The 22,253-nt window shown below is 41.1% G+C and overlaps 1 protein-coding gene and 3 long non-coding RNA genes across 7 annotated transcripts; 3 read left to right on the top strand and 1 right to left on the bottom strand.

Annotated features, from left to right (window-relative positions):
* The first annotated feature begins 383 nt into the window (after window positions 1-383).
* On the top strand, window positions 384-2,124 carry LOC134216051 (uncharacterized). 2 transcript variants are annotated; one of them, XR_009980456.1, is made up of 5 exons: window positions 384-682; window positions 782-1,230; window positions 1,295-1,604; window positions 1,665-1,798; window positions 1,878-2,124. It is a non-coding gene; the product is annotated as an uncharacterized LOC134216051 (long non-coding RNA). The 2 variants fall into 2 exon arrangements; XR_009980455.1 differs by having other exon boundaries at window positions 764-1,230.
* A 541-nt stretch (window positions 2,125-2,665) lies between these two features.
* On the top strand, window positions 2,666-3,855 carry LOC134216050 (uncharacterized). The gene is made up of 3 exons (XR_009980454.1): window positions 2,666-2,914; window positions 2,981-3,048; window positions 3,128-3,855. It is a non-coding gene; the product is annotated as an uncharacterized LOC134216050 (long non-coding RNA).
* A 1,295-nt stretch (window positions 3,856-5,150) lies between these two features.
* On the bottom strand, window positions 5,151-5,673 carry LOC134216049 (uncharacterized). Its single transcript, XR_009980453.1, has 3 exons — window positions 5,559-5,673; window positions 5,440-5,475; window positions 5,151-5,373 (listed from the first exon to the last, which is right to left on the bottom strand). It is a non-coding gene; the product is annotated as an uncharacterized LOC134216049 (long non-coding RNA).
* A 198-nt stretch (window positions 5,674-5,871) lies between these two features.
* LOC134216048 (uncharacterized) lies at window positions 5,872-9,500 on the top strand. Of its 3 annotated transcripts, XM_062695076.1 has the most exons (4): window positions 5,877-6,593; window positions 6,806-7,219; window positions 9,314-9,375; window positions 9,453-9,500. In XM_062695076.1, exons 2-4 carry the CDS (start codon window positions 6,961-6,963, stop codon window positions 9,477-9,479), a joined length of 348 nt encoding a protein of 115 aa, XP_062551060.1. In that variant the 5' UTR covers window positions 5,877-6,593; window positions 6,806-6,960; the 3' UTR covers window positions 9,480-9,500. The 3 variants fall into 3 exon arrangements, 1 of the variants encoding a protein (XP_062551060.1); XR_009980451.1 differs by lacking the exons at window positions 6,806-7,219; window positions 9,314-9,375; window positions 9,453-9,500 and adding an exon at window positions 6,660-6,725 and having other exon boundaries at window positions 5,872-6,593; XR_009980452.1 differs by lacking the exons at window positions 6,806-7,219; window positions 9,314-9,375; window positions 9,453-9,500 and adding an exon at window positions 6,660-6,718 and having other exon boundaries at window positions 5,872-6,588.
* The last annotated feature ends 12,753 nt before the right edge of the window (window positions 9,501-22,253 follow it).

The following is a 22,253-nucleotide window of genomic DNA, read 5'->3' as shown; positions in this document are numbered from 1 at the left end:
CTGTTCTATTACATACTCTGCACGGTTTCAGACCTTTACGTTCTTCCCTCACTAACTCGGGACTATTTACTCGCTGTTCCCCTTCATCATGATTGAAAAGTGCGCCCTTCGATCCGTTACCCATTCCAGAACGTCCTCCACTAATTGGCTTACTTGATGATTTGCATTCTAGGCTCACGTTGGCTTCACACACCTCCGCAACTATTTCGGACAGGAAATCGGTGAAAGTTCGCAGTGTTACCCTCTTCTTTCCTCTTTTGAAACGCACCCATTCACGCTTTTCATTGTCGGGAAGCTTGTCTACTAGGTCTTGTAACCGTTCGGTTTCATGTGATTGACTTGCGGCTCCACCGCAAGATTTTCTTCCTTGCCCCACACGCTTAGTTTGGTTCACCTATTTATGGGTACTTGTTCTACGCACATATGGGTAAATTTCATTTTACCTATATTATTAGTAAAATTTACCTAAAAAATCAGTAATATTTACTGATATTCTAAACAAACCGTCTTTACCCATATTTGAGTGATCGCATTTACCCACATTTGGTTGAAAAAATAAACATAAACAAATGCTACCGTGTCGTTGTTGAACAAGTTCATAAATTTCTCCCTATAGTTTTCATTCTTTCACCGTGATAGTGGTTGCAAACAAAAATATCGTTTGTAAAATTGGTGAAATAAGGTAACTATATTGTTGTTATTTGTTATATTTCGCTAAAATTAGTCTTGTACCTGCCGTTCATGCGTTAAATCTTCTAAATAGTAATCTACTTGTTTTCAGTTCTGACCACCAGTAGCAGCAAGTTTGCAATCGGCCTCGTGGGACAGCAGATAGCCTGAAAAAATTCCCAAATCATCGGTTGTCGCTCCAGAGTCGTTAATTCCTGCAAATTCCTGAGAAAATCGGGTACAACTATGTAGTACGTTGTGGTATTGGATATTGGTCTGATCTGAAGGTCATTTCATAATCGCAAATAGGAAAATGTTTATACGGCATCGCTCCCGCCGCGATAATCATTGCTCTTCGTCTTCATAGTGTGAGCCACTACAGCTAATTCCGTATTCCGGATTCCGTGCACAAACGACAGTTTCGGGACACGATCATCGGATTCCAGACTTGTCGTGCAGGCTTCCAGAGCTTATGGAAAGCTAGTCGAATTTTAAAGTTAATCAGGAAAGACTAATACATATTGCTAAAACGGATTGCTTCCGAGTCGTTGAATACAAACGGTAAGTAAGATTATGTTACTGATTAAAATAAAGTGCTCAACCCTGTTTGTTTTATTTTCTGCAGCATGCACATCCAGGCCTGAGAAGACAGTCGGAGGATGCCTGACTTGCGATGGATCCAATATTTCCTGCTGATGAACCTCGTACTAGAATGCTCCCTCTACAAGTCATTTGACTTGCTGCTTCTGTTATATCTTTCATCGTTTAATCCGGATTATTATCGATATTCCGTTGTGATAAGGGGGTTGGAGAAAATTTTCAGACCTGATTCGCACTTCAACAATTGTAATTCTATGGAAAACGGAACCTGAAACTTGGCCGAAAAAAAGCATTCAATGTTACTATTCCGGAAATGCTTTATATGAACAATTATCGTAAGTAAATATAATTTATTATTCTTTTAATAAGTATTATAAATTTCATCTTTTCAACAGTTGGTTGACAAGGTGGTGCAAACATGTACAGAACCATGGTTAGAGTGCTCCTGAAAATCTCCAAAAGCAGCGGACCAACGGACCAACAGGAACAGGGGCATGGAAGCTCACCAAATCATCAGCGACCACTACAGGTAAATATTGGTAAATGATGTCCGGTCCGATGTCTTTTTCCTCGAAACATTTTTTTTTAATGCATTCGTGTTTTAACAGGCCACCCGCATCACCGCGTTTACCACCATATACTAATTACAGAAATCTGTTCTGGTACATGCTGTTATCAGCAATCAAAACTTTAGGGTGCAATTAGGATATCTTGCTAGCAGAGAAACCTCGGGAGGAACAGCACTTTCATCGCATGGAATCGACCTCATTGGATTGATCGATAGGCGTAATCTAAGTCCCCGGGAGAGGCAGACACCGTGGCGAGACCGTAGATTATTTTGAAAAAGCAATTAATTTTTAGATGGTATTCAAATAAATTTCAACTATTATTTTTTCTATAAAACTTAAATTAACTTATTTATTTATTTTATAAGAAAAACATTTGCAATGTCTCAAAAATAAAGACGAGAAGATCACCCAAATATGGGTAAAATTTACCAATAAATCGCCACTTTCTCAACTACCCATATATGGGTAACATTGGTTTACTCATATTTAGGTAATGGTCAATTCACTCAAATCTAGGTATGTGCACTTTTTGGCGATTTTAGGTACTCTTCACCCATATTTGGGTGGACTGAACTAAGCGTGCACCCTATCCATCCAAACCGACAGCATTCAATGAGAGTGCAATAGCTCACTTGTTTTGACAAGTAGATAATTCATCCACCATTTCCATCCGTTCCACATCAATGCACGTTCATGCAAACGGTGACACAAATAGCGAAACAAATGAAAAGGTCCAAAAAGATTTGACAAACAGAGGTCACCACTAGTTTTGATGTGAACATACATGCAAAGTCCGGAGAAACATGAAATGTCAAACTTCGTATCTTGGACGATGTTTGCGCTCCATCTTAACACCAAAGTTTAAGATAAATACCTCAGCCCAATGAAATGAAAACTCTCTTTTCTGTTGTAACCTCCGAGGAAGTCGTAGTGCGCGTCGTGTAATTAATTGTTTAAGTTATCCCAATATGAGGTGGTTTTTAAAGCTTTGTACCTTATTCTAAGTGGATGATGTGTCCTTAATACTAGTAGTGCGGTGAAATAGTACGGCAGAAACTACAAAACTATATAGTACGGTTAGAGAAGTGAAATGTAAAAATAAAATAACCTAACCTAAATTGTAAATGTAATGTTTCTTATAGCCTATTACGAATCAATGCCGTCTATAAACTAAGAAAACACTACTGTGAAAGTTATGTGCAAGAAAAAGGTAATTGAACTTAGTCTAGCCAGAAAGCGGTAGCAAAATTCGACCGTCACACGATAGGTGTAATAATGTCACTTGGCAGGTCCACGAGTGGGCCTTTTTCGTTTACTTTCAAGCTACACTCACGACAGGCTCTTGGGGACAACCCGAGAAGCCCAACCAACACGCGCGCAGAGCTGATGAGGTATACGATCAATGCTGATCTAGCTCGAGGACCCCATTCCGAGCATTACGGCCATGCGGAACCTCCAACAGCCACCGACCGAGGCACAGCAACAGAAAACCCATTGTCTGAAGACGTCTATTGTCCAGACCCCTGCCAAAGCAATACTCGCCATTTTGAATCGGCCATTCCGCCGAGGCATCAAGCGCTCCAACATGGCAACGCGCCCCGTCACCGACCGTTCCCCAGCTTCAAGCAGTGGCCACTTGCTGTTCAACGGAATCACCGAGGATCCGGATCCCGAGCATCACGATGCTCCCCCCCCCCCACGCAAGTACCCTATCAAGTGTGACAATGCAGTGTTAGCTAGCTAGATTCGAAGAAGATAATTAAAGGTAGAATTAAGTTAAATTGAAAACAGTAATTCTCTATTTGTGACAATCATTCCCTGAACAATAAGGTCCCAAGTTTGTTGTTTGTGTTATCGCTTTTCCGGGCTTACAAAGAAGCCATCAAGCCTCGTCCTTAGTGTGTTGAATTAAAGTTAATTTTCCTTCAGGCTTTTGAGAAGTTTCTGAGTGTTAAGGTGATTATAGAATGAAGCCAGAAATCGGCCATTTTGTAAACCACGTGCTATTCCAATATTGTTTTCAAGAGCACGAGATGAAAGAACCATAACGTGTATGGGGCTGAAATAATGGTAGATCGTTTGCTTAGTTATGCTGAACAATCATAATTTGGGTTTCGGCACTGTACGAAAACTATTACGCCAGATTTGGGGTTTTGGAAATGTATGTAGATAAACGTGTGATGAATTTGAAATTCACCACGGGCTTCATACTATAATCACCTTAAACTTTAAATTTATGTTCATTCAAGATAACGTCACCTCGCTGGGCAGACATTTCGTTTTCCACCGTTCCCGGCATGAATGAACGTTTCATTGAGAGAGAGAATGGACGTGAAAGGAGTGTGCCAATTCATCCGACCCTGAATAATCCACCTTGCAGTGAGACCGAGTAAGTTTCAATGGCGCCCGACTAAAAATGCATAACTCCCATCAGTTTCCATTCCCTCCGGGAAGGGGCGAGAAAACAGATTCCTGTTTTGTTGACGCCTTCGTTCTCCAAACGAAGAGAACACATAAGTTGCAAAGTCTTCTCGGAATCGGTGATCCGAAAATCCGAGGAGCCGATAATGATTCTAGAATTTCCAATTTCCGTTTTTTGTGTAGGTTTCGTCATAGTTTTTTTTCAATTGCATGATAATTATTTCTATTTAAGGCATGTACATCAAATCAATTACTTAGAATAACAAATTCGAAGCAACATGAGAATCAATGATATTAGGCATTTTATAATTTAGATCGAGATCAAGAAGAAGATCCCGCGGTTCGGAACGACGTAGACAGTGATCTCGGAGATCGACTGATTTTGTAACGGTTCGCGATGAAGCAGATTTTCTGCTGGACTGTAAGGAATTCGTGATGATTTGCAGTCGTTCGAGATTACGTTTAAAGCGCGAATAGAACCATATCGATGGAATAAGTTACACAATCGAACAAAATACGGGAACAAATAACTTCACGACGAACTAACGCGGTTCCTCGGGACTTTCCGTCTCTGCAGAACGGGAAGTCATTCGAAAATTCCAATCGTGTCTATGGCTAGGATGATCATAAACGTCGTGAAAAGTTCAGTAAATTGTGCCGACTCAATCGCAGAGTCAAGCAACATTGTACTCGTACATCAATTAAATACGCGAAACCGGTTAATAGAAACCCAAAAGCCCCATGACCAACTAAAAGTCAATTTTCTTCGATTTCCGACCAACAGGGAAGAAACGAAGGTTACAATAAGTCTTTCTGTTGAGGAATAATTTCTTCATAAAAAAAAAACAGACAAGCAAAACACCCATTTAATCATTCAATTTGCTCCTGAAATATTCAGCGAGATACAATAATGAATTATATTCTGCTCGGGTCTTCCAGAGAATCTGAGGGTATTTAAGAACGGCCAGTCCGTTATGCAGATGAAGACGTGCAACTCCTCCGAAGTCAGGAAGTACGCTCTATTGGTAGTCTCGCGGGACCAGTTCGAGACAAGCGAACTGGCGAATCCATACATCCCGTCGAGCTACATACGCGGACACACGATGTCCCAAACCTGGAATCAGGATTCAATCAATAATTCAGTCTTCAACTCAGTCGTAATGATTAGTTGATTACTTACCATTCATAAAAGGTCCGGACCGATTTCCATGAAATCCTATTCAATGAAAATGAAGTCGCATTATTAGGAAAGCATCGAATACAACTTAATCGATTTTTGTTTACAGAAACTATTCTCACCTGGCAAACTCGCGATTCTCGGCGTAAGAGTTTGGTTCCCATCTCCGCGGATTCACGAACAGCTAGGGAAATAAGACCGGAAAATGATGTCGAATCGCGGTATTCAGTGCACCCCGGAAACGTTCTCTTCGCGGATACTTTTTTCGACCGTTTTAGCCATCGACCGCGATAAATTTCGTATCAAAAACGCTACAATTCATGGCTTCGCGAACCATCGAATTCGTCGTTGCGTTGTAAACATAAACAACGATAATCTTTTGACATTTCCCAACACAAAGTGTTGAAGTTCATTCACTGCGAGTACCATTGCTTCGTCAACTGAGTGACGAAGGTTAATAGGGTGCTCCAGAGAAAAACCAATTCATAATTTTGATTCACCACAATCTGAAAAAGATCATGGTTGAAGTTAATAATGATTATAATTATGAGATTGATTCAAAATGAAATGCTTCCTTTTTGAAAGAGGAACGATGGGGTAATGTAACCGTTCGGTTTCATGTGATTGACTTGCGGCTCCACCGCAAGATTTTCTTCCTTGCCCCACCCTATCCATCCAAACCGACAGCATTCAATGAGAGTGCAATAGCTCACTTGTTTTGACAAGTAGATAATTCATCCACCATTTCCATCCGTTCCACATCAATGCACGTTCATGCAAACGGTGACACAAATAGCGAAACAAATGAAAAGGTCCAAAAAGATTTGACAAACAGAGGTCACCACTAGTTTTGATGTGAACATACATGCAAAGTCCGGAGAAACATGAAATGTCAAACTTCGTATCTTGGACGATGTTTGCGCTCCATCTTAACACCAAAGTTTAAGATAAATACCTCAGCCCAATGAAATGAAAACTCTCTTTTCTGTTGTAACCTCCGAGGAAGTCGTAGTGCGCGTCGTGTAATTAATTGTTTAAGTTATCCCAATATGAGGTGGTTTTTAAAGCTTTGTACCTTATTCTAAGTGGATGATGTGTCCTTAATACTAGTAGTGCGGTGAAATAGTACGGCAGAAACTACAAAACTATATAGTACGGTTAGAGAAGTGAAATGTAAAAATAAAATAACCTAACCTAAATTGTAAATGTAATGTTTCTTATAGCCTATTACGAATCAATGCCGTCTATAAACTAAGAAAACACTACTGTGAAAGTTATGTGCAAGAAAAGGTAATTAAACTTAGTCTAGCCAGAAAGCGGTAGCAAAATTCGACCGTCACACGATAGGTGTAATAATGTCACTTGGCAGGTCCACGAGTGGGCCTTTTTCGTTTACTTTCAAGCTACACTCACGACAGGCTCTTGGGGACAACCCGAGAAGCCCAACCAACACGCGCGCAGAGCTGATGAGGTATACGATCAATGCTGATCTAGCTCGAGGACCCCATTCCGAGCATTACGGCCATGCGGAACCTCCAACAGCCACCGACCGAGGCACAGCAACAGAAAACCCATTGTCTGAAGACGTCTATTGTCCAGACCCCTGCCAAAGCAATACTCGCCATTTTGAATCGGCCATTCCGCCGAGGCATCAAGCGCTCCAACATGGCAACGCGCCCCGTCACCGACCGTTCCCCAGCTTCAAGCAGTGGCCACTTGCTGTTCAACGGAATCATCGAGGATCCGGATCCCGAGCATCACGATGCTCCCCCCCCCCACGCAAGTACCCTATCAAGTGTGACAATGCAGTGTTAGCTAGCTAGATTCGAAGAAGATAATTAAAGGTAGAATTAAGTTAAATTGAAAACAGTAATTCTCTATTTGTGACAATCATTCCCTGAACAATAAGGTCCCAAGTTTGTTGTTTGTGTTATCGCTTTTCCGGGCTTACAAAGAAGCCATCAAGCCTCGTCCTTAGTGTGTTGAATTAAAGTTAATTTTCCTTCAGGCTTTTGAGAAGTTTCTGAGTGTTAAACTTTAAATTTATGTTCATTCAAGATAACGTCACCTCGCTGGGCAGACATTTCGTTTTCCACCGTTCCCGGCATGAATGAACGTTTCATTGAGAGAGAGAATGGACGTGAAAGGAGTGTGCCAATTCATCCGACCCTGAATAATCCACCTTGCAGTGAGACCGAGTCAGTTTCAGTCTTGCACAAGCAGAGGGTTGACTAAATGCTGTTTCAATTCCGCCGCCTCTAGATGCTCACACAATTGTTCTACCGCAGTCCCGAATGGAATGAAGCTAGCAAGTTTGCCAGTTTTGGGAGATTCTAGCCGACGAACTTTATCCAAGTGGCTTTGTAACAGTTGTTCTGGACGACCATACAGCTGGCGCAGCTTTGCAATTACTTTCGGAACTGATTTCGGAAGAAGCAGTTGTCCACGCACCATTTCTAAAGCTGGACCTTTCAGGCATTCCTGAAGCCGCACCAAATTTTCCACATCGCTATAACCACAAGCTTCATTTGATGCTTGGTACGTTCCATAGAACAGCGGCCATTCCTCTGGTTTTCCAGAAAATGTGGGCAATTTTCTACTAATACCACTTCTGGCGGCCATTTGAAGTTTAGTTGGCATGCAACGGTTTTTCCCCAACCCGTATTGGCTGGATTTTCTCTTGCTGATTTTGGTGAGCTTTCTTTCCGTCTCTTCTATTGAACCGTCGGATTCCTCGCTGTATGTAGTGGGGTCCTCTTCAGCGGTTTCGTCTGCGTCGGTTTCATCATCAGAATCGGATACATCTTGTGATGGAACGATTGGAGTGCTTTTCCGCTTAATTGTTGCCTGTTCCGCTACCTTTCCCACCTCCGGATTACGCAACGGCGTCCGTACACCAGAAACGCCTTCGCCAGCATCGACGTCTTTCTTCAACTTATTCTGCTCTGTACGGTATTTTAAGCCACGCATCTGTTCATCTAAAATCCTCAAATTCTCCTCGAAAGACTGTTTGTTTGTTCTCATACGATCCACTTGCGCTTTCCTTTCCCGTAGGATCTCTTCCTGCAGCAACTTCTCCTGCTCTTCTTCTTCTTCGTACATCTTCTTCTCTAACATCAAGCGTTTTCTTTCGATTGCCCGCTTGATTTCCCTTTCCTTCTTCTTCAAGGTCATTTCCGCCTCCAGCTCTTGCTCCATCAGCTTTTGATTCTCCTCCATGGTTTTGAGCTTTTGCTCTAGAGTGAGTACGGCATCAGATTTGACGCTGGAGCGGTCCGAGTCATCTCCGCTCTTCTTGGTGCGATTCTTCTTTTTTCGCATGGCTTGCTGGCATTTAATTTCTGCGCAAAACCAGTTTTTTTCGATCTCTTTCTCGTCCGATATGCCGACACAACGAGTGTGAAACCACTGTTTGCATCCGTCACAGCTGATCATCTGCTCATTTTCAGTTGACACTTCATCACACGCCGCACAGGGGGTTTCTGTAAGGTCCAGGATTTGTGCAGTAGAATCGGTCATGGTACTGTTGAGGATATCCGATTCTCGTACAATTCTTTTTGAGATTGTTCGGAGGTGTACCAGTTTTTCGCAGCAGCACTGTTTCGTGGCAGCTCAAACTAAAATTTTATTAGATTTATTACGTTTGATTACATTGTTTTTGTTGGTTTTACTCACAAGAATTGGTCTTGTTCCCTTCCAGCTATAACCGATCACTAATTTGTATTCTCCGGTGCTTCTCACCTTCTCAAGAGTTTCTAATTCCGTCTACACAAGCTGTAACTATTAATTATTTAAATGGCTCATAAACCTTTAAATCTTGCTAAATACTCACAACTTCACTCAGATTATAATTTCAACCTCTTTCTTCTCTTTTCAGGTATTCGCCACCAGCAGCAACACCGATTCGCAAATCTTCAAATTACAAATATAAACAAACTCGTTAGTTAACTGAATTTCTTATCTTTACCTTCAATTCATTTACAGCAATTCCGAAAATTTCTTTATCTCCTTTGCAGGCACCGAACTTGATTTCAACTAATTAGAATTAATTTTATAATTTCCACTCAAATAAACTTGCTCTTTGCTAAATTTAGAATGGCCGTTTTCGCAACTTTTCTTTATCCCTCTTCACAGTTTGTTTTGGTTTTCATTCAGTATCAACATCTATCTTACTATCTAGGGAGTCACATTAAACAATACCAATAGTAAATACCAAATAGGTATGATCAACTCTTCATCTGCTTCATGCCAGTGTTGGTCGGCACACTGGGTGAACCGCGGTGTCAACAACCGTCACAGGCACACCGTGGGCTGGAATGAGTTTGGACCACTTATTTTTGATGCGGTATCATCCCGGGCTTCGGCGGGACATATACCACTGTCAAACTTACCCAATGAAACAGAAAGAGCGTTGAGTGGTATTTGTTGGAGAGCATTCCGTGTATATCAGTCGTAGTAGTTGAAATAAAATCATCATCCATAAAGCTCTCGATAACAGACTGCAATTGCGAATCACTTTTCAAAAACGATGCAGTATTCTTTTTGGCTTCGACAGGACATATACCACTGTCAAACTTACCCGGTGAAACATGAAGTACAGCCAATCCACTGCGTCGAAGGTGGCGAGTGATATACATCAAGGACTACTGGATCATCAAATAACTGAAAACCAGAAGACGGACGGGCTTGTCGGTTAATGGCGTTGAACTGTAACATTGAGTCTTCATTTAATTTTGGTGCAGTATCTCGTGCCGCTTCGGCGGGACATATACCGTTCAAAGGATTACCTGATGAGACAGGGAACATTGTTTGTCCCGATTGAAGTGTTACTGCACTGGGACAGATTACTGTGTAACTGGGAGACGTATTGCAAACCCGTTTTGCCTTTCGCGTATACTAAGTATTACTCCAAAACCGAACTTTTGATAGAAGACTCGGAGATCCATAGTGTTATATACCAATCGACTCAGCTCGACGAATTGAGGTGATGTCTGTATGTGTGTATATATGTATGTATATGTGTGTGTACAAAAAATGTGAGACACACTTTTTTGTACTTAGCCTTATCCGGTTTGCTTGCATTCGACGCGGAATCCTTACTTATTTTTTGCTATTAAAAATTGGACGATTCGGCCATTGCGTTCCGGAGTTATTAAAAAAAACATTGATTTTTTCCCCAATTTTCCCAAGGGTCCACACTCGGAATTTTTTTTCAAAATTGAAATTTTGTTTTTTTTTTACAAAAGCTGCTGCAATGCATTCAAATGAACGCAAATCAATGTGAATTGATGGAAATAACTGAATATATCTTCCCAAAGTGCATTTTTACCTCCCTTATGTGATTTTCTTGTTACTCTTATGTCCTTTCTTGTTTTAAATATAATACAAGAGAAAGGCACCATCACCGCTAGGTGGAATATTCTGGTTTTTTGAAGTAGGCTCGACCAGGCAATTCCATCTGGCCAATACCAGCTATCGCCAACTGTGTTGGAGTTGTTTCGAGGAACAGTGACTTTGAATGATACGAAGGATAGGCAGGGCTGGATTTAGCCGGAAGGGGGCCCCGGGGCCGACAGTTTGTGGGGCCCCAAAATGTACAAAAAATGTTGGTTTTGGTACATAAGATTTGTGGGGGCCCGGGGCCACGGCCCCCCGGACTCCCCTTACATTTGGCTCTGAGGATAGGTCTTCGGCATTCTTACTACGAGGAACGAGTTTGGTCACATGTACGGAGGAAGAGTTAGCATTGGAAATATCGATGACGTATTGTTTTACTTCCTCTTCATTTTGATCAGGAGCAAAAGGTGTGACGTAAAATTATTCAGATTTATTAGGAGCCGGATTCATACTAGCTACTCTCAGCGATAGTGAGTTCGGTTTAGTTGCACCACGACGAGGATCACGATGCTCGTCCATTACCGTTCTAGTCGCACACGCAATGTTGTACGTTGATTCGGAACGGTTTGCACTTGTATCCATGACTTGGGTCGGGCAGAGGTAGTTTTGGTCCCAAATTGCTTCTTAGCGGCAGGCGTAGAAACATTCACCCGGGAAGCATTATTACTATTTCCGTGGTTGTTGTGTTGATACGGTAAAATGTGCACTCGCTTGTTGGCACCCACAACAAATTTGTCTTGAGGATTTGCGATAGAACTATTAACCTCGTCCAGAACTTCGAAAAAAGATGTGTCATCGCATGATCTAGATCGGTTGATTGGATCGTCAACAGCATCATCTAAATTAAGTTCATCAATACTCTGCAAAAATGTGGTGTGTTGCAGCGAATTGTTGGCCGACTTTGTTTGTTGTTGTGAACCAAATATCGTTTTGTTGATTCTGCGTAGATTTGGTTTACGCGGTTTGATTTTGGTTCTAATCTACCAGCTGCAACGACAACAATGAAGTAATATCACGAAAAAAGCACACATCAAAGACAATTTAATTAAATAGAAATATGGAAAGGTTAGGTTAGACAATTATTCACCCTTTCTCTCATCACTGTGAGTGGCGGGGTTTGCCTAGGATACGGTGAGGTTTAATAGTGATCGAATGGTGGAGTTAAATGAGATAGTACCAACTTGTCTTATGATAAGCGAATAGACTCTACTACACTTTAATAAAAACTGCATGTATCAGTAGGCACGCCTTACCAAAGCTACAGTGTGCCAAGTATGAGGAAAGCTATTTAAATAAGGTGGTGAGGCACTGGCTAGAGCGCTACACTGGGTAATTACCAAGATTTTGGAGGAGAAGATTCTGCCGTAGGAGTAAATGGAAGGTTTTTCATTTACAAACTGTATGCCGTAGACTAGACCAATTACAAGAGAGTTCGTAGGACAGTACCAGGCGGGATTCATGGGCGAATGATCCACCACGGACCAGGTTTTCACTGTACGCCAGATATTGCAGAAATGTCGCGAATACAACGTTCACACACATCATCATCGACTTCAAAGTCGCATATGATACAATCGATCGAGATCAGCTTTGGGTCTGTTCACAAATTACGTAACGCTTCTGGGGGGAGGGGGGAGGTCCGAATTGCGTTAAACTTTGTTACACTAAAAGGAGGGGGAGGGGGTGGGTACTACCAAATGTTACACATAACGCGAATAAAAATTTATTTGAATGTCTTTTTTTTAATCACTGATTGAAGTAATTGCTTTTTATTGTTATCATCTATTAGTCATTATCGAAATCAAGCATGCTAACCTAGCGGGACTGAGATGCATAAAAATACCAAGCAAATATTGTATTTCCCGACACCACAGTTCCGCAAAACTATGTAAATGAGTGGTTATGATCGCAAATTCTATTTTCGTTTCTGCTAGCTGCATTCTTGATATCTTTGATTATTAATCATGTGCCGTCCCTATTCTAACAGTGTTCAAAAAATACCAAAACCCGAATTCTTCAGAGAAGGGATTTTTTTTCACAGTTACGCGCTACATGGGGGAGGGAGGGGGTACCAAAAGTGTTACTTTTTGTTACGAGGGGGAGGGAGGGAGTCAAAAACTTGGATTTTTGCGTTACGTAATTTGTGAACAGACCCTTTGGCAACGAATTTACGAACATGGATTTCCGGATGAACTGGTACGGTTGATTAAGGCAACGATGGATCGGGTGATGTGCGAAGTTCAAGTTTCAGGAGCATTCTCGAAACCCTTTGAAAAGCGTAGAGGGTTACGGAAAGGCAATAGTCTTTCTTGACTGCTATCTATATAATACTAGTCGACCCGGCAGACGTTGTCCTGCATAGTAGGCGAGAATGTGCAAAGTTCGCATAGAAATCACAATTTTAGTTTTTCACGATTCGCTCAACTTTACTCGTAATTTTCGCATTAGGAAATATCATATAAACCCGTCGGAAACTATAACGAATGTTTCTGCTGAAGAAATGAAAAAAATCCATCCAGCCGTTTTCGAGTTATGCGGATACGAACATAGACCATTTCATTTTTATATATAAGATTTGCTGCTATTCAACATCACTTTGGAGGGAGTAATACGAAGGGAGTGGTACAATTTTCACGAAGTCCGTTCAGCTATTTGGTTTCACCAGTGAAAATACTCCTCACACGCCCACACGACATGATCAATGTTCTGATAATCCTCACCGCAAACAGTGAGATTGCCTTCCGACAGCCCCACACTGAAATGATGTGCATTTAAAAGTTTCGAATGAAGTTTCGTTTTATATTCATTTTTTTAATAATGGATGCTTCGACACCTGCGGACGAATTGAATACAGCCATCTACCCAATTTGCCGTTGATCCATTTATGTTACCAACTGATTAAGATTTCCTGACGAAATGAAAGTGATTTTCCAATCGTAAATAACACCTTCCACAGTACCCACCCAAAGCCAAAGAGTCCGCTTTCTCATTTCCAGAATTGAACAATGAGAAGGGCCCCAATCCATGGTAATTGTGCATGACCGCTATGATAATGATAAAGCATTCAAAGCTTTCCACACTCTGGTTAGAAGATACGTGAATAGTGTACAGCTGCTAGCTCAGCGATATACCCGAAATTAGGCTCTTTAAGCTTAAATCAGGCGCTATGAAACACATTGAAAACACCGAAATCGTCTGAGAAATAACTTCTCTCCTCGCTGGCGTGCCCATATTTGCTTGCACCTCCACACGAAGGAAATCAGGTATTCCATTAACCTCTTCATGGACAGATCAAAAGTAACAGAGGAACTGTTAGAGTCTAATAAGTTAGCACGAGTGGTGTCACCAGAAGATTGGCTTACTTCATGCGTGCTAAATACTCATGAATCGAGATTGAGGGTTTTGTTCAAATATCTTATCAAAGTATAAATGCTCAAAGATGTACTAAAAGATTCTCGTTTGTTGTTAATCTTATTAGCTGGCTGCGATCTTTGTTTCAAGGCAAACAGTTGTCGAACAAAGCGAATTAATTTGCTTTGATTATACCCGATTTGAGAGAAGTGGTATTTTTACGTCAGTTTTCTTACCTTTGTACCACCCATCTTCAAAATGTGTTTACCCCCAATTGAACAAATGCCGTAAAGTTGATTGACCCAAAACATTTATCTTTAAGATTAAAACTCACCACCAACTTCATTGCCAAAAACCTAAACATGTTCCGGTTACTACGGGCAGTGGCGTAGCCAAAAAATTGGTCTGGGGGGGGTTTTCTGAACAATTTTTTTTTCAAAAAAAAAATTTCTTCTAAAAATGTTGTCTCTGGGGGGGGTTTTATACCCAAAACCACCCCCGTGGCTACGCCACTGACTACGGGTATAGTCCTGAAACATTGCCAAATACTACTGCACACGATTCATCAAATCGAAGAATTTTCCACTCCATTGAATCCGATACACAACCTTCCTAACACAGAACCTAGAGGATAGATCGTGGCGCTGAGCTGCCGGGCAGCGAGCCACCCAGAACAGATCATTTATATCTGCGATTGCTGTTTTTTCGCCGTTGATGTCGCGTGTATGCCACGTAATGATAGACGGTGACTCGTGAGGCGATTCAAAATTGTAAAACAACTCTGTCTAGTTTCCGCTGGCATAAATCAAAAATTCTGCGTCGTCCTGTCCGATCCGAAAATAGTTCGGTTTGTCGATATGTACGTTGCTAAAATCTGGCACATGTGAGCAGGTTCAGTTCTCGCGTGTTCACACATAATTATTTAATTCCCGAAATTCTATTGTCACATATTATACCAATGTACGTACCCGGAAAATCATTTTTATATATTCGTAAGCGAGAAAATAGCAATAACGATACAACTCGTTTTAGCGCCTATAATAATAATCAAAACGCATGCGTACGAAGCTTTTGATAGAGATTTACAACTGAAATTACGATCAATGTAGTTTCATTTACGTTTTATTTTCAGAGATATATTAGTACAGGCGTTCTTTTAAAATGAGCAAAAAAATAGAATTTTCGCGTCATCGACCTCGACAAAAATGTATACCACTGTGGCTCACAAAAAATGTATTTAAAAACTACGTTTAAGCTCAGTTGTCAAACTCATCATGATAGCTTAAAAATTAGAAATGAGTATCTGTGGTGCCCATTAAGAAAACATGTGGAACGAAATCTCTGTTGAAAAAGGGGTTTGTAGAAAGCATATTCGGTTTGGTTTCTCGACATCCACACACAATTTCAACGGTGAGCAATTTCAATACCCTCCGATACTAACCTCCGACTTGCGGGCACTTCTTGGCAAATTAGATTTGAATAGTATTGTTGAAGGAGCTCAGCATTCGGGATCTAGTTGTGAGGCCACCGAATTATAAAATGTAGACAACAGTAGAATAATACTTGCAGCTGCCGCGTGATCTCTGCTGATACACGCCAAGAATCACTGGCGTACACCACCATAGATTCGGTGCGGTTAAATATCTGATATTTCGTAAACTTGCAAAAACAGCTCTATCCTTCTTGATCCATACCCCCATGCTCTTGGTTCCGCCGACTAACGCTAGCTAGTCGCTAAGATATTGATAGTATTCGACCTTCACTGCCTGCCCGATTACCGTTAAGCTGGTTAAGTTGTTGACATCCAAGCATGGGAGCATTTGACCAGGCTTACTCGAATGAAAATCGTTCAGATGCTACAAAGTAATAAGCTGCTAGAGTAGCCTACGGTTTGGTACACGATCAATCGCACCCACCTTGATTTTGTCGATTACGACGAGGGATGCTAACGGTGATATAACACATCGATAAGACGAACGATGTTTTCAGGAATTCCCTTGCGTCTAAGGTGTACCGCAGATATTCTTGGTTCAAAGGACCGAAAACATGTTCGTGGTCAATGAATAACAAATAGATGAACTCTCAGAATTCGTTGAATCGTGTCGTGTTTATCGTGTTATTCTTCCTCTGTATTCGATTAAGGATTGCTTTGAACAGAACTTTGAGAACAATGCTCAATTGCATGATGTCCCACTAATGCTAAAGCACAATGCAATCGAATACACATGACTTCATAGGTGGAAACTTTCGGTGCCCGACGACGACAGGTTGTGACCACCTAACGGCACCTTTTGCAAACTCACATTGCAGAGGAGCACCCAGGCAGGCAGGAGTCGAAATGACCTCGATATTATTGCACTGAGGTCCCGCAGCCCCCAGACAGCAACATGATCGTTACCGGTTAAACTTGGTGTTCATAGCAGCACAGTAGTCTTTACCGTAGTCGCTCATCAAATAACATACATTTAACATACATCTTTATACATGGATGAATTTTGTTCAAATTCGTCTCGCTTCATATTTGGTGTTTCACCCTCTTAATGTCTCTTGGTACATTATTGGTCTCTAATAGGAGAGAAATGACCCTTCGGCGTTATGTCTTTTCGATCAAACATCTTTCAACTTAATGTCTTTCAATAAAATGGTATGCATTACATGAAAATCGGAATTATCACAACAATGATACACACCACCTTATACGATATGGTACAGTATGCGCTTGTAACATCAATTTCTTGACATTGCTTCCAGTCTCTTGACCACACTGGTATTCCGTACCAGATTGTAGACTATGCTACACATGCAATAAGTCTACGTCGATCTGTTGGGCATCGATCGTAATAAAAATGCCACCTCCGCCGATCTAGTGACGTCCTTCCACATGCGTAATCGACATGGTTCGTAATATTGTTTTAATGACCATACGGACTTGGAAAACTTTGTAAAAGACGCCACGTTCGTAACTTCATTACTTTTAGAGATTGAACACGTTTCATACCAATTCATACGTTTCATTACAATTTTTGAATTGAACATGTTTATCATCAAATAAGGCCGGAACAAATATTATTTTCTTCTTCTGTCACCACCCTCCTCGATTTTTTGTGGCTTCATTTTATTATTTGAGGTGGAAATTTAAAATTTGATTGGAAAAATAAATAAAATATTGATCTTTCCCATAAAATTCTTAAAGAAAAGTGATGAGGTTTACGATTTTATCAATTTATTTATTTGTTTTTATTCACTACCCCCTTCGTTATCTCAAGACCAACATGACAAAAGAAGGATTTCATATTTGTTCCGGCCCAATATACGAGCACATGGAGACGCATGGTTCCTTGGTCCATCAATTCCTTGTGACTAAATTTTATGTGCAAAAATTAAAGGGCTTTTATATTCATATAGGGGAAAAGACGGCTTTGGCAGGTTTTGTTCTATTATTGGCAGGGGATTTTTGTGGACCGAATTTTATGAAATTTGGCCACAATATTCTTTGATATGCAAAGAATGTTTAGGCCAAATTTGAGCATAATCAGTCATAAAAAAACCCTGACAATAATAGAACAAAACCTGCCAAAGCCGTCATTCCCCCTACAAGTAAAAGCCGTTTGCACCAAGTTACGATCAGAAACAACCTGGTTAGAGGCCAAGCCCTGCTTCCAGTGATGGTTAATGGGGTGATCAGAAAATACCGAACGAAAATTGATCTCTGCTTTGTCTGCTGCTGGTCTAGTGGGAAATGGTTTTCGACTGAACATACCTACCTTACATTCTCTTAGTATAAGTAGTCAATTACTTGTTCTTTGATATGTGCATATAAAAGGAGTAATTGAAATTCTGTAAAAAGTGTATTTAATATGAAACTCGTAGTAAAAAAAAAACAATCAAGTTGGGAAAATCAAAAAACAAATTAGCGGCACTACAGGACTTACTGTCTCTCAACGTTGAGAGTGGCGCATAAGTTACTGTGTTTGAACGGTTACAGGCTTGCCAACCCCTCCTCAGTCCACAGCGAGTTGTGGGACTTGACTAGGATGAGGCTTCGACAATAGGCTCCTTTAAACTTATATAAAAATATGCATGTATCCGAAACCAGACCATACCGCAAACAGATTCCAACCCAATTGTAAACAAATGCTTGAATCATAACAATAATACAGTATGCATATAGATTTTGCTTTAACTTTCAACGGGAAACACAAAAGTTATTTTAGTTACAATATAACCATTGTCGCTGTCGTCGCAGTCCGGAACATATTTTGCTTGCGAGGATAGGGGATCTAAATGTCAATGGAGAAAAAATACATACAATTTGACAGTTAGGTACCACACATTAGAGTGATTCAAATTTTGACTTTTTCGCTCCCCTGTGCTTGAACGATTGTTTTGTTATTTTAATAGTCCTCCCAAATTTTTAGCTGATTTGGATGTAGTTTGATTGTGCACGTGCCATTTGAAGGTTATATGAAAATTACTATGAGAATTGCCACTTATGCAAAGGATCGCCATCATCAAATTGTTTAGCAACAACGACGATATTTTCCCTTGTTAAATTTCCTATGTTGCTAACGTATTCATACATTTTTACAGTTTAATGGGCAATGATGGGGAACGGTTTTTCACAAAAGTAACTATCTTCATAGTAACTTTTCATATAAGCTTCAAACTGCTTGTGCTCAGTCAAATTACACCCTAAATTAGCTAAAAATTTAGGACGATTATTAAAATAGCAAATGCCATCGTTCAAGCATAGGGGAGCAGAAAAGTCAAAATTTGAATCACTCTAACCGCACATGTTTCGGACAGCAGAACAAAGGGAACCGAAGCGACAATCTTTATCTGGTAACTAAAATACCTTTTGGAAACACACTTAGATCAAGTAACATGTTCGGGCAAGTATGTCACAAAAACTCCTCTTCCTCATTTGCATGCACCAGGCAACAGCCATAACGATACCCCCTTAATTGCTTAATTGTGTACAATAGTAAGAGTAGGACTATAAACTAGATTAAGCCCAAGATTTTATATTGAGTTATTTTGTTCAATGAAAGATGTCTGCTTTCTTATCTGTATGTGATTGGGTTCTGTTCTCTGATTCCGTTGGTACAATCTCTTATTTGGTATTGTCCTCCCTGAGCATTCAGATACCGATAATATCGATATTGTCCGCAAAGCCTAGGGACATATACGATATTGTGATAATGCTACCGCTTCCTTGCATACCAGCTCTCCTAATCGCTCCCTCGAGCGCTATATTGAACAGTAGATTTGAGAGTGCTTCGCCCTGCTTCAATCCATCTAAGGTAACAAATGATGTCGATATTTCATCCGCAACCATTACACGTGATTTCGATCTGTCCGACGTTAGCATTAGCATTAGCATTGTTACGGTATAATTCGTAGATTGGACACTAGTGATACTCATGTTTTACTTTTGAGATCCTTATCTAGAATGCTATCAGAAATCAAGAAGGGGAGTGGTCCTTGTTTCCAGTCTTAAACAAAAATAACAAAAGCATGAGGATTACTACTCCTGGCCACGCCCATTTTCACCGTAACTAGGGACAGGTATGAAGTGTTGATGTGGGACTTACTTAACGAGAGGCCCCCGACTTGGCGTCACACTCATAAATACCACGGAGTTGGATAATGAGGAAGGTATTCGTTGGGTCAGGATTTGCCTGTAGCTGGCAATGTAACCGTGGTAGATCTTACCCCGTAACACACCACGTAAAGGTGTCTACCCAGCGTTACGGGTCATTGATTTCGATCCGTCCAACGTTAAATGAAAAAGTCGTTTTAATTTCGCCGAAAAATCATGTTCTAGCATAATTTGCCATAATTCATTCAGTTTCACTGAATTGTACGCCGCCTTGAAATCAAGAAACAGATGATGCGTCTGCACATTGTACTTCCGGTATTTATCAAGGATTTGTCTCAGGGTGAACATTGTTACTCTTCGTGACGTCGACACGCCTTAAGAGTGGACGTCCAAACGTCCTGACCTAGCTGACCTAGGACACACATCATGAAGCGGGCATAAAACAGACAAAATTAAAAAATGAGAATCACGAATGACTTCTTTCGAGGGGGGGGATGTTCGTGCATTCGCTTGTATCCGACGTAGGTACATGACGTCATTGCACTGGCGAAGTTTGGTACGAAGTAACATGCACCATGTTGCTACGATCCTTCCAGCGACTTGACAGTGACTTCAAGATCAGCCACACTTTCGTGACAGTAAACAGTCGTCGGAGCACCACGTCAATAAATCCATTCCCGTGTACGTTTCCACGATCAAAACTAGAAGTTTGCTACCGAAACTTCCCGTGTAAACTGGTAACATTCAAACTGCACAACTTTCACGAAGGATACCGGTGGACAGACGTTGAACAATAGGTCTCCGGACGCCACGTGTTTATTTGGCAGCTTTAAAAAACTCCCAACAAATATGTATCGCCACCGAGCTCCTTCATCACTTCCTCGTCGATTTTTACTCTCCTCCCCAATCTTCTCCATCCTCACGTTCCCTATCCTCACTTTTTCCTTCTCCGATGTTCTTCAAAAGTCATGCAACACCGGCTCGGTGAATTCTCCTGTAAAAGAGATGTTAGCCGATCAGGATTTATACGATCTATTACATAATTTTAATTCTAATCAACCTACGTGCAATGCCTCATAATTATTTTTATGTAGTTTTTAGTATATAGTTAGTAAATGAGTAGTAGATAAATGGAAGTAGTATCGCGATTATGCATCATGCTCGTTTTGTCAGATTTTCAAAGTGAATGGTAATAACATTTGATCCATCGTTGATCGGCCCTCATGAATACCTGCCTGGTATTCGCTGACAGAAGGACTCTTCAAGCGGTCTAAACCTGTTGAACAGAATACGGGACATACTTCTGTACGCCGAATTAAGAAGGGCTATTTCTAGGTAATTGGCGCACTCCAATCTGTGCCATTTCCTAAAGAGTGGGCAAATAGGCCGTCCAGCCAGCTAGCAGGCAATTCCTAGTCTTCCCATATTTTCGACATAATATGGTGCAGAACTTCATAAAGCTGTGCACTGCCATGTTTGAGAAGTTCAGCCAGGAGTTAGCCCTTGCCGGCAGCCTTATAATTTTTCAGCTCTTTAATAGATTTTCTAACCTCATCTATTTTAGGCGACCCCACAACTTGTCCATCGTCGCAAATGTTTATTCTGTTCAACGATGCACCGTCACTTCCACTATTTAACAAAGTCTCGAATTGTTGCTTCCACCTGGCAGCCACTTCGGTTTTATCTGTCAGCAAATTTCCTTCTTGGTCGTTACACATGACGGGGGATGGCGCTGTCTTACTCCACAAGCCATTGACAGTCTCATAAAATCTCCGCATATCATTTTGGTGTATTATTTCCTCCGCCTTAGTAATCACTTGATCTTTATACTCTTTTTTCTTCCTGCAGTGAATTCGTTTTTCGGTTGCTCTTGCTTCCTAGTATCGATCTCTATTCGATCGGGTACCCGACACCTACATCCGGCTTCTGGCAACGTTCATCTCGTGTGACATTCTCTGACACTCCACATCGCACCAACCCGTCCTGGGACATCACCGTCATATCGTTGATGTTGTCGCTAACATTGATTGCACTTATCCGTTCGTCGAGCTTCTGGCGGTACTCAGCTGATACTCCTTCCGCCGACAATCGCTGGATATTATAATGCATCGTTCGCTGCGATTTTTCGTTCAATACAGTTAACAACCGTGATTGAATTTCACTGACAACGAGGTGGTGATTAGGTTAATGTTTGGACCTCTGAATGTCCGCACATCGATAACACCCGAAACCCCAATTCACCAGAACATGGTCTATCTGGTTGCAAGTTTCACTATTTGGGTGTCTCCAGGTGTGCTTTCGGAAGTTCTTTTAAGCCGCCGCTGTAATAGATGTTATATTTGAATGCAGTGTCCACTGATCTGAATTCACGTTCTCCGGATCTAGACCATCGGACTTCTTGAATAGCATCCACGTTCTCTCCAAACTTCTGCAGTTCACAAGCCAGAAGGCTCACTCGTCCAGATTC

Source organism: Armigeres subalbatus, chromosome 2, assembly GCF_024139115.2.
Source record: "Armigeres subalbatus isolate Guangzhou_Male chromosome 2, GZ_Asu_2, whole genome shotgun sequence".
In the NCBI taxonomy this organism is placed as follows: Eukaryota; Metazoa; Arthropoda; class Insecta; order Diptera; family Culicidae; genus Armigeres; species Armigeres subalbatus.
The sequence above is the reverse complement of the archived record's forward strand: the minus strand, read 5'-3'. Positions and strand labels throughout refer to the sequence as shown.

Coding starts and splice junctions, on each gene's coding strand:
- LOC134216048 (XM_062695076.1), top strand. CDS start 6,961: ATGCGGAACCTCCAACAGCCACCGACCGAGGCACAGCAACAGAAAACC. Junction 7,220..9,313: donor TGCTCCCCCCCCCCACGCAA/GTACCCTATCAA, acceptor TTCTCTTTTCAG/GTATTCGCCACCAGCAGCAA. Junction 9,376..9,452: donor TTACAAATATAAACAAACTC/GTTAGTTAACTG, acceptor TCTCCTTTGCAG/GCACCGAACTTGATTTCAAC.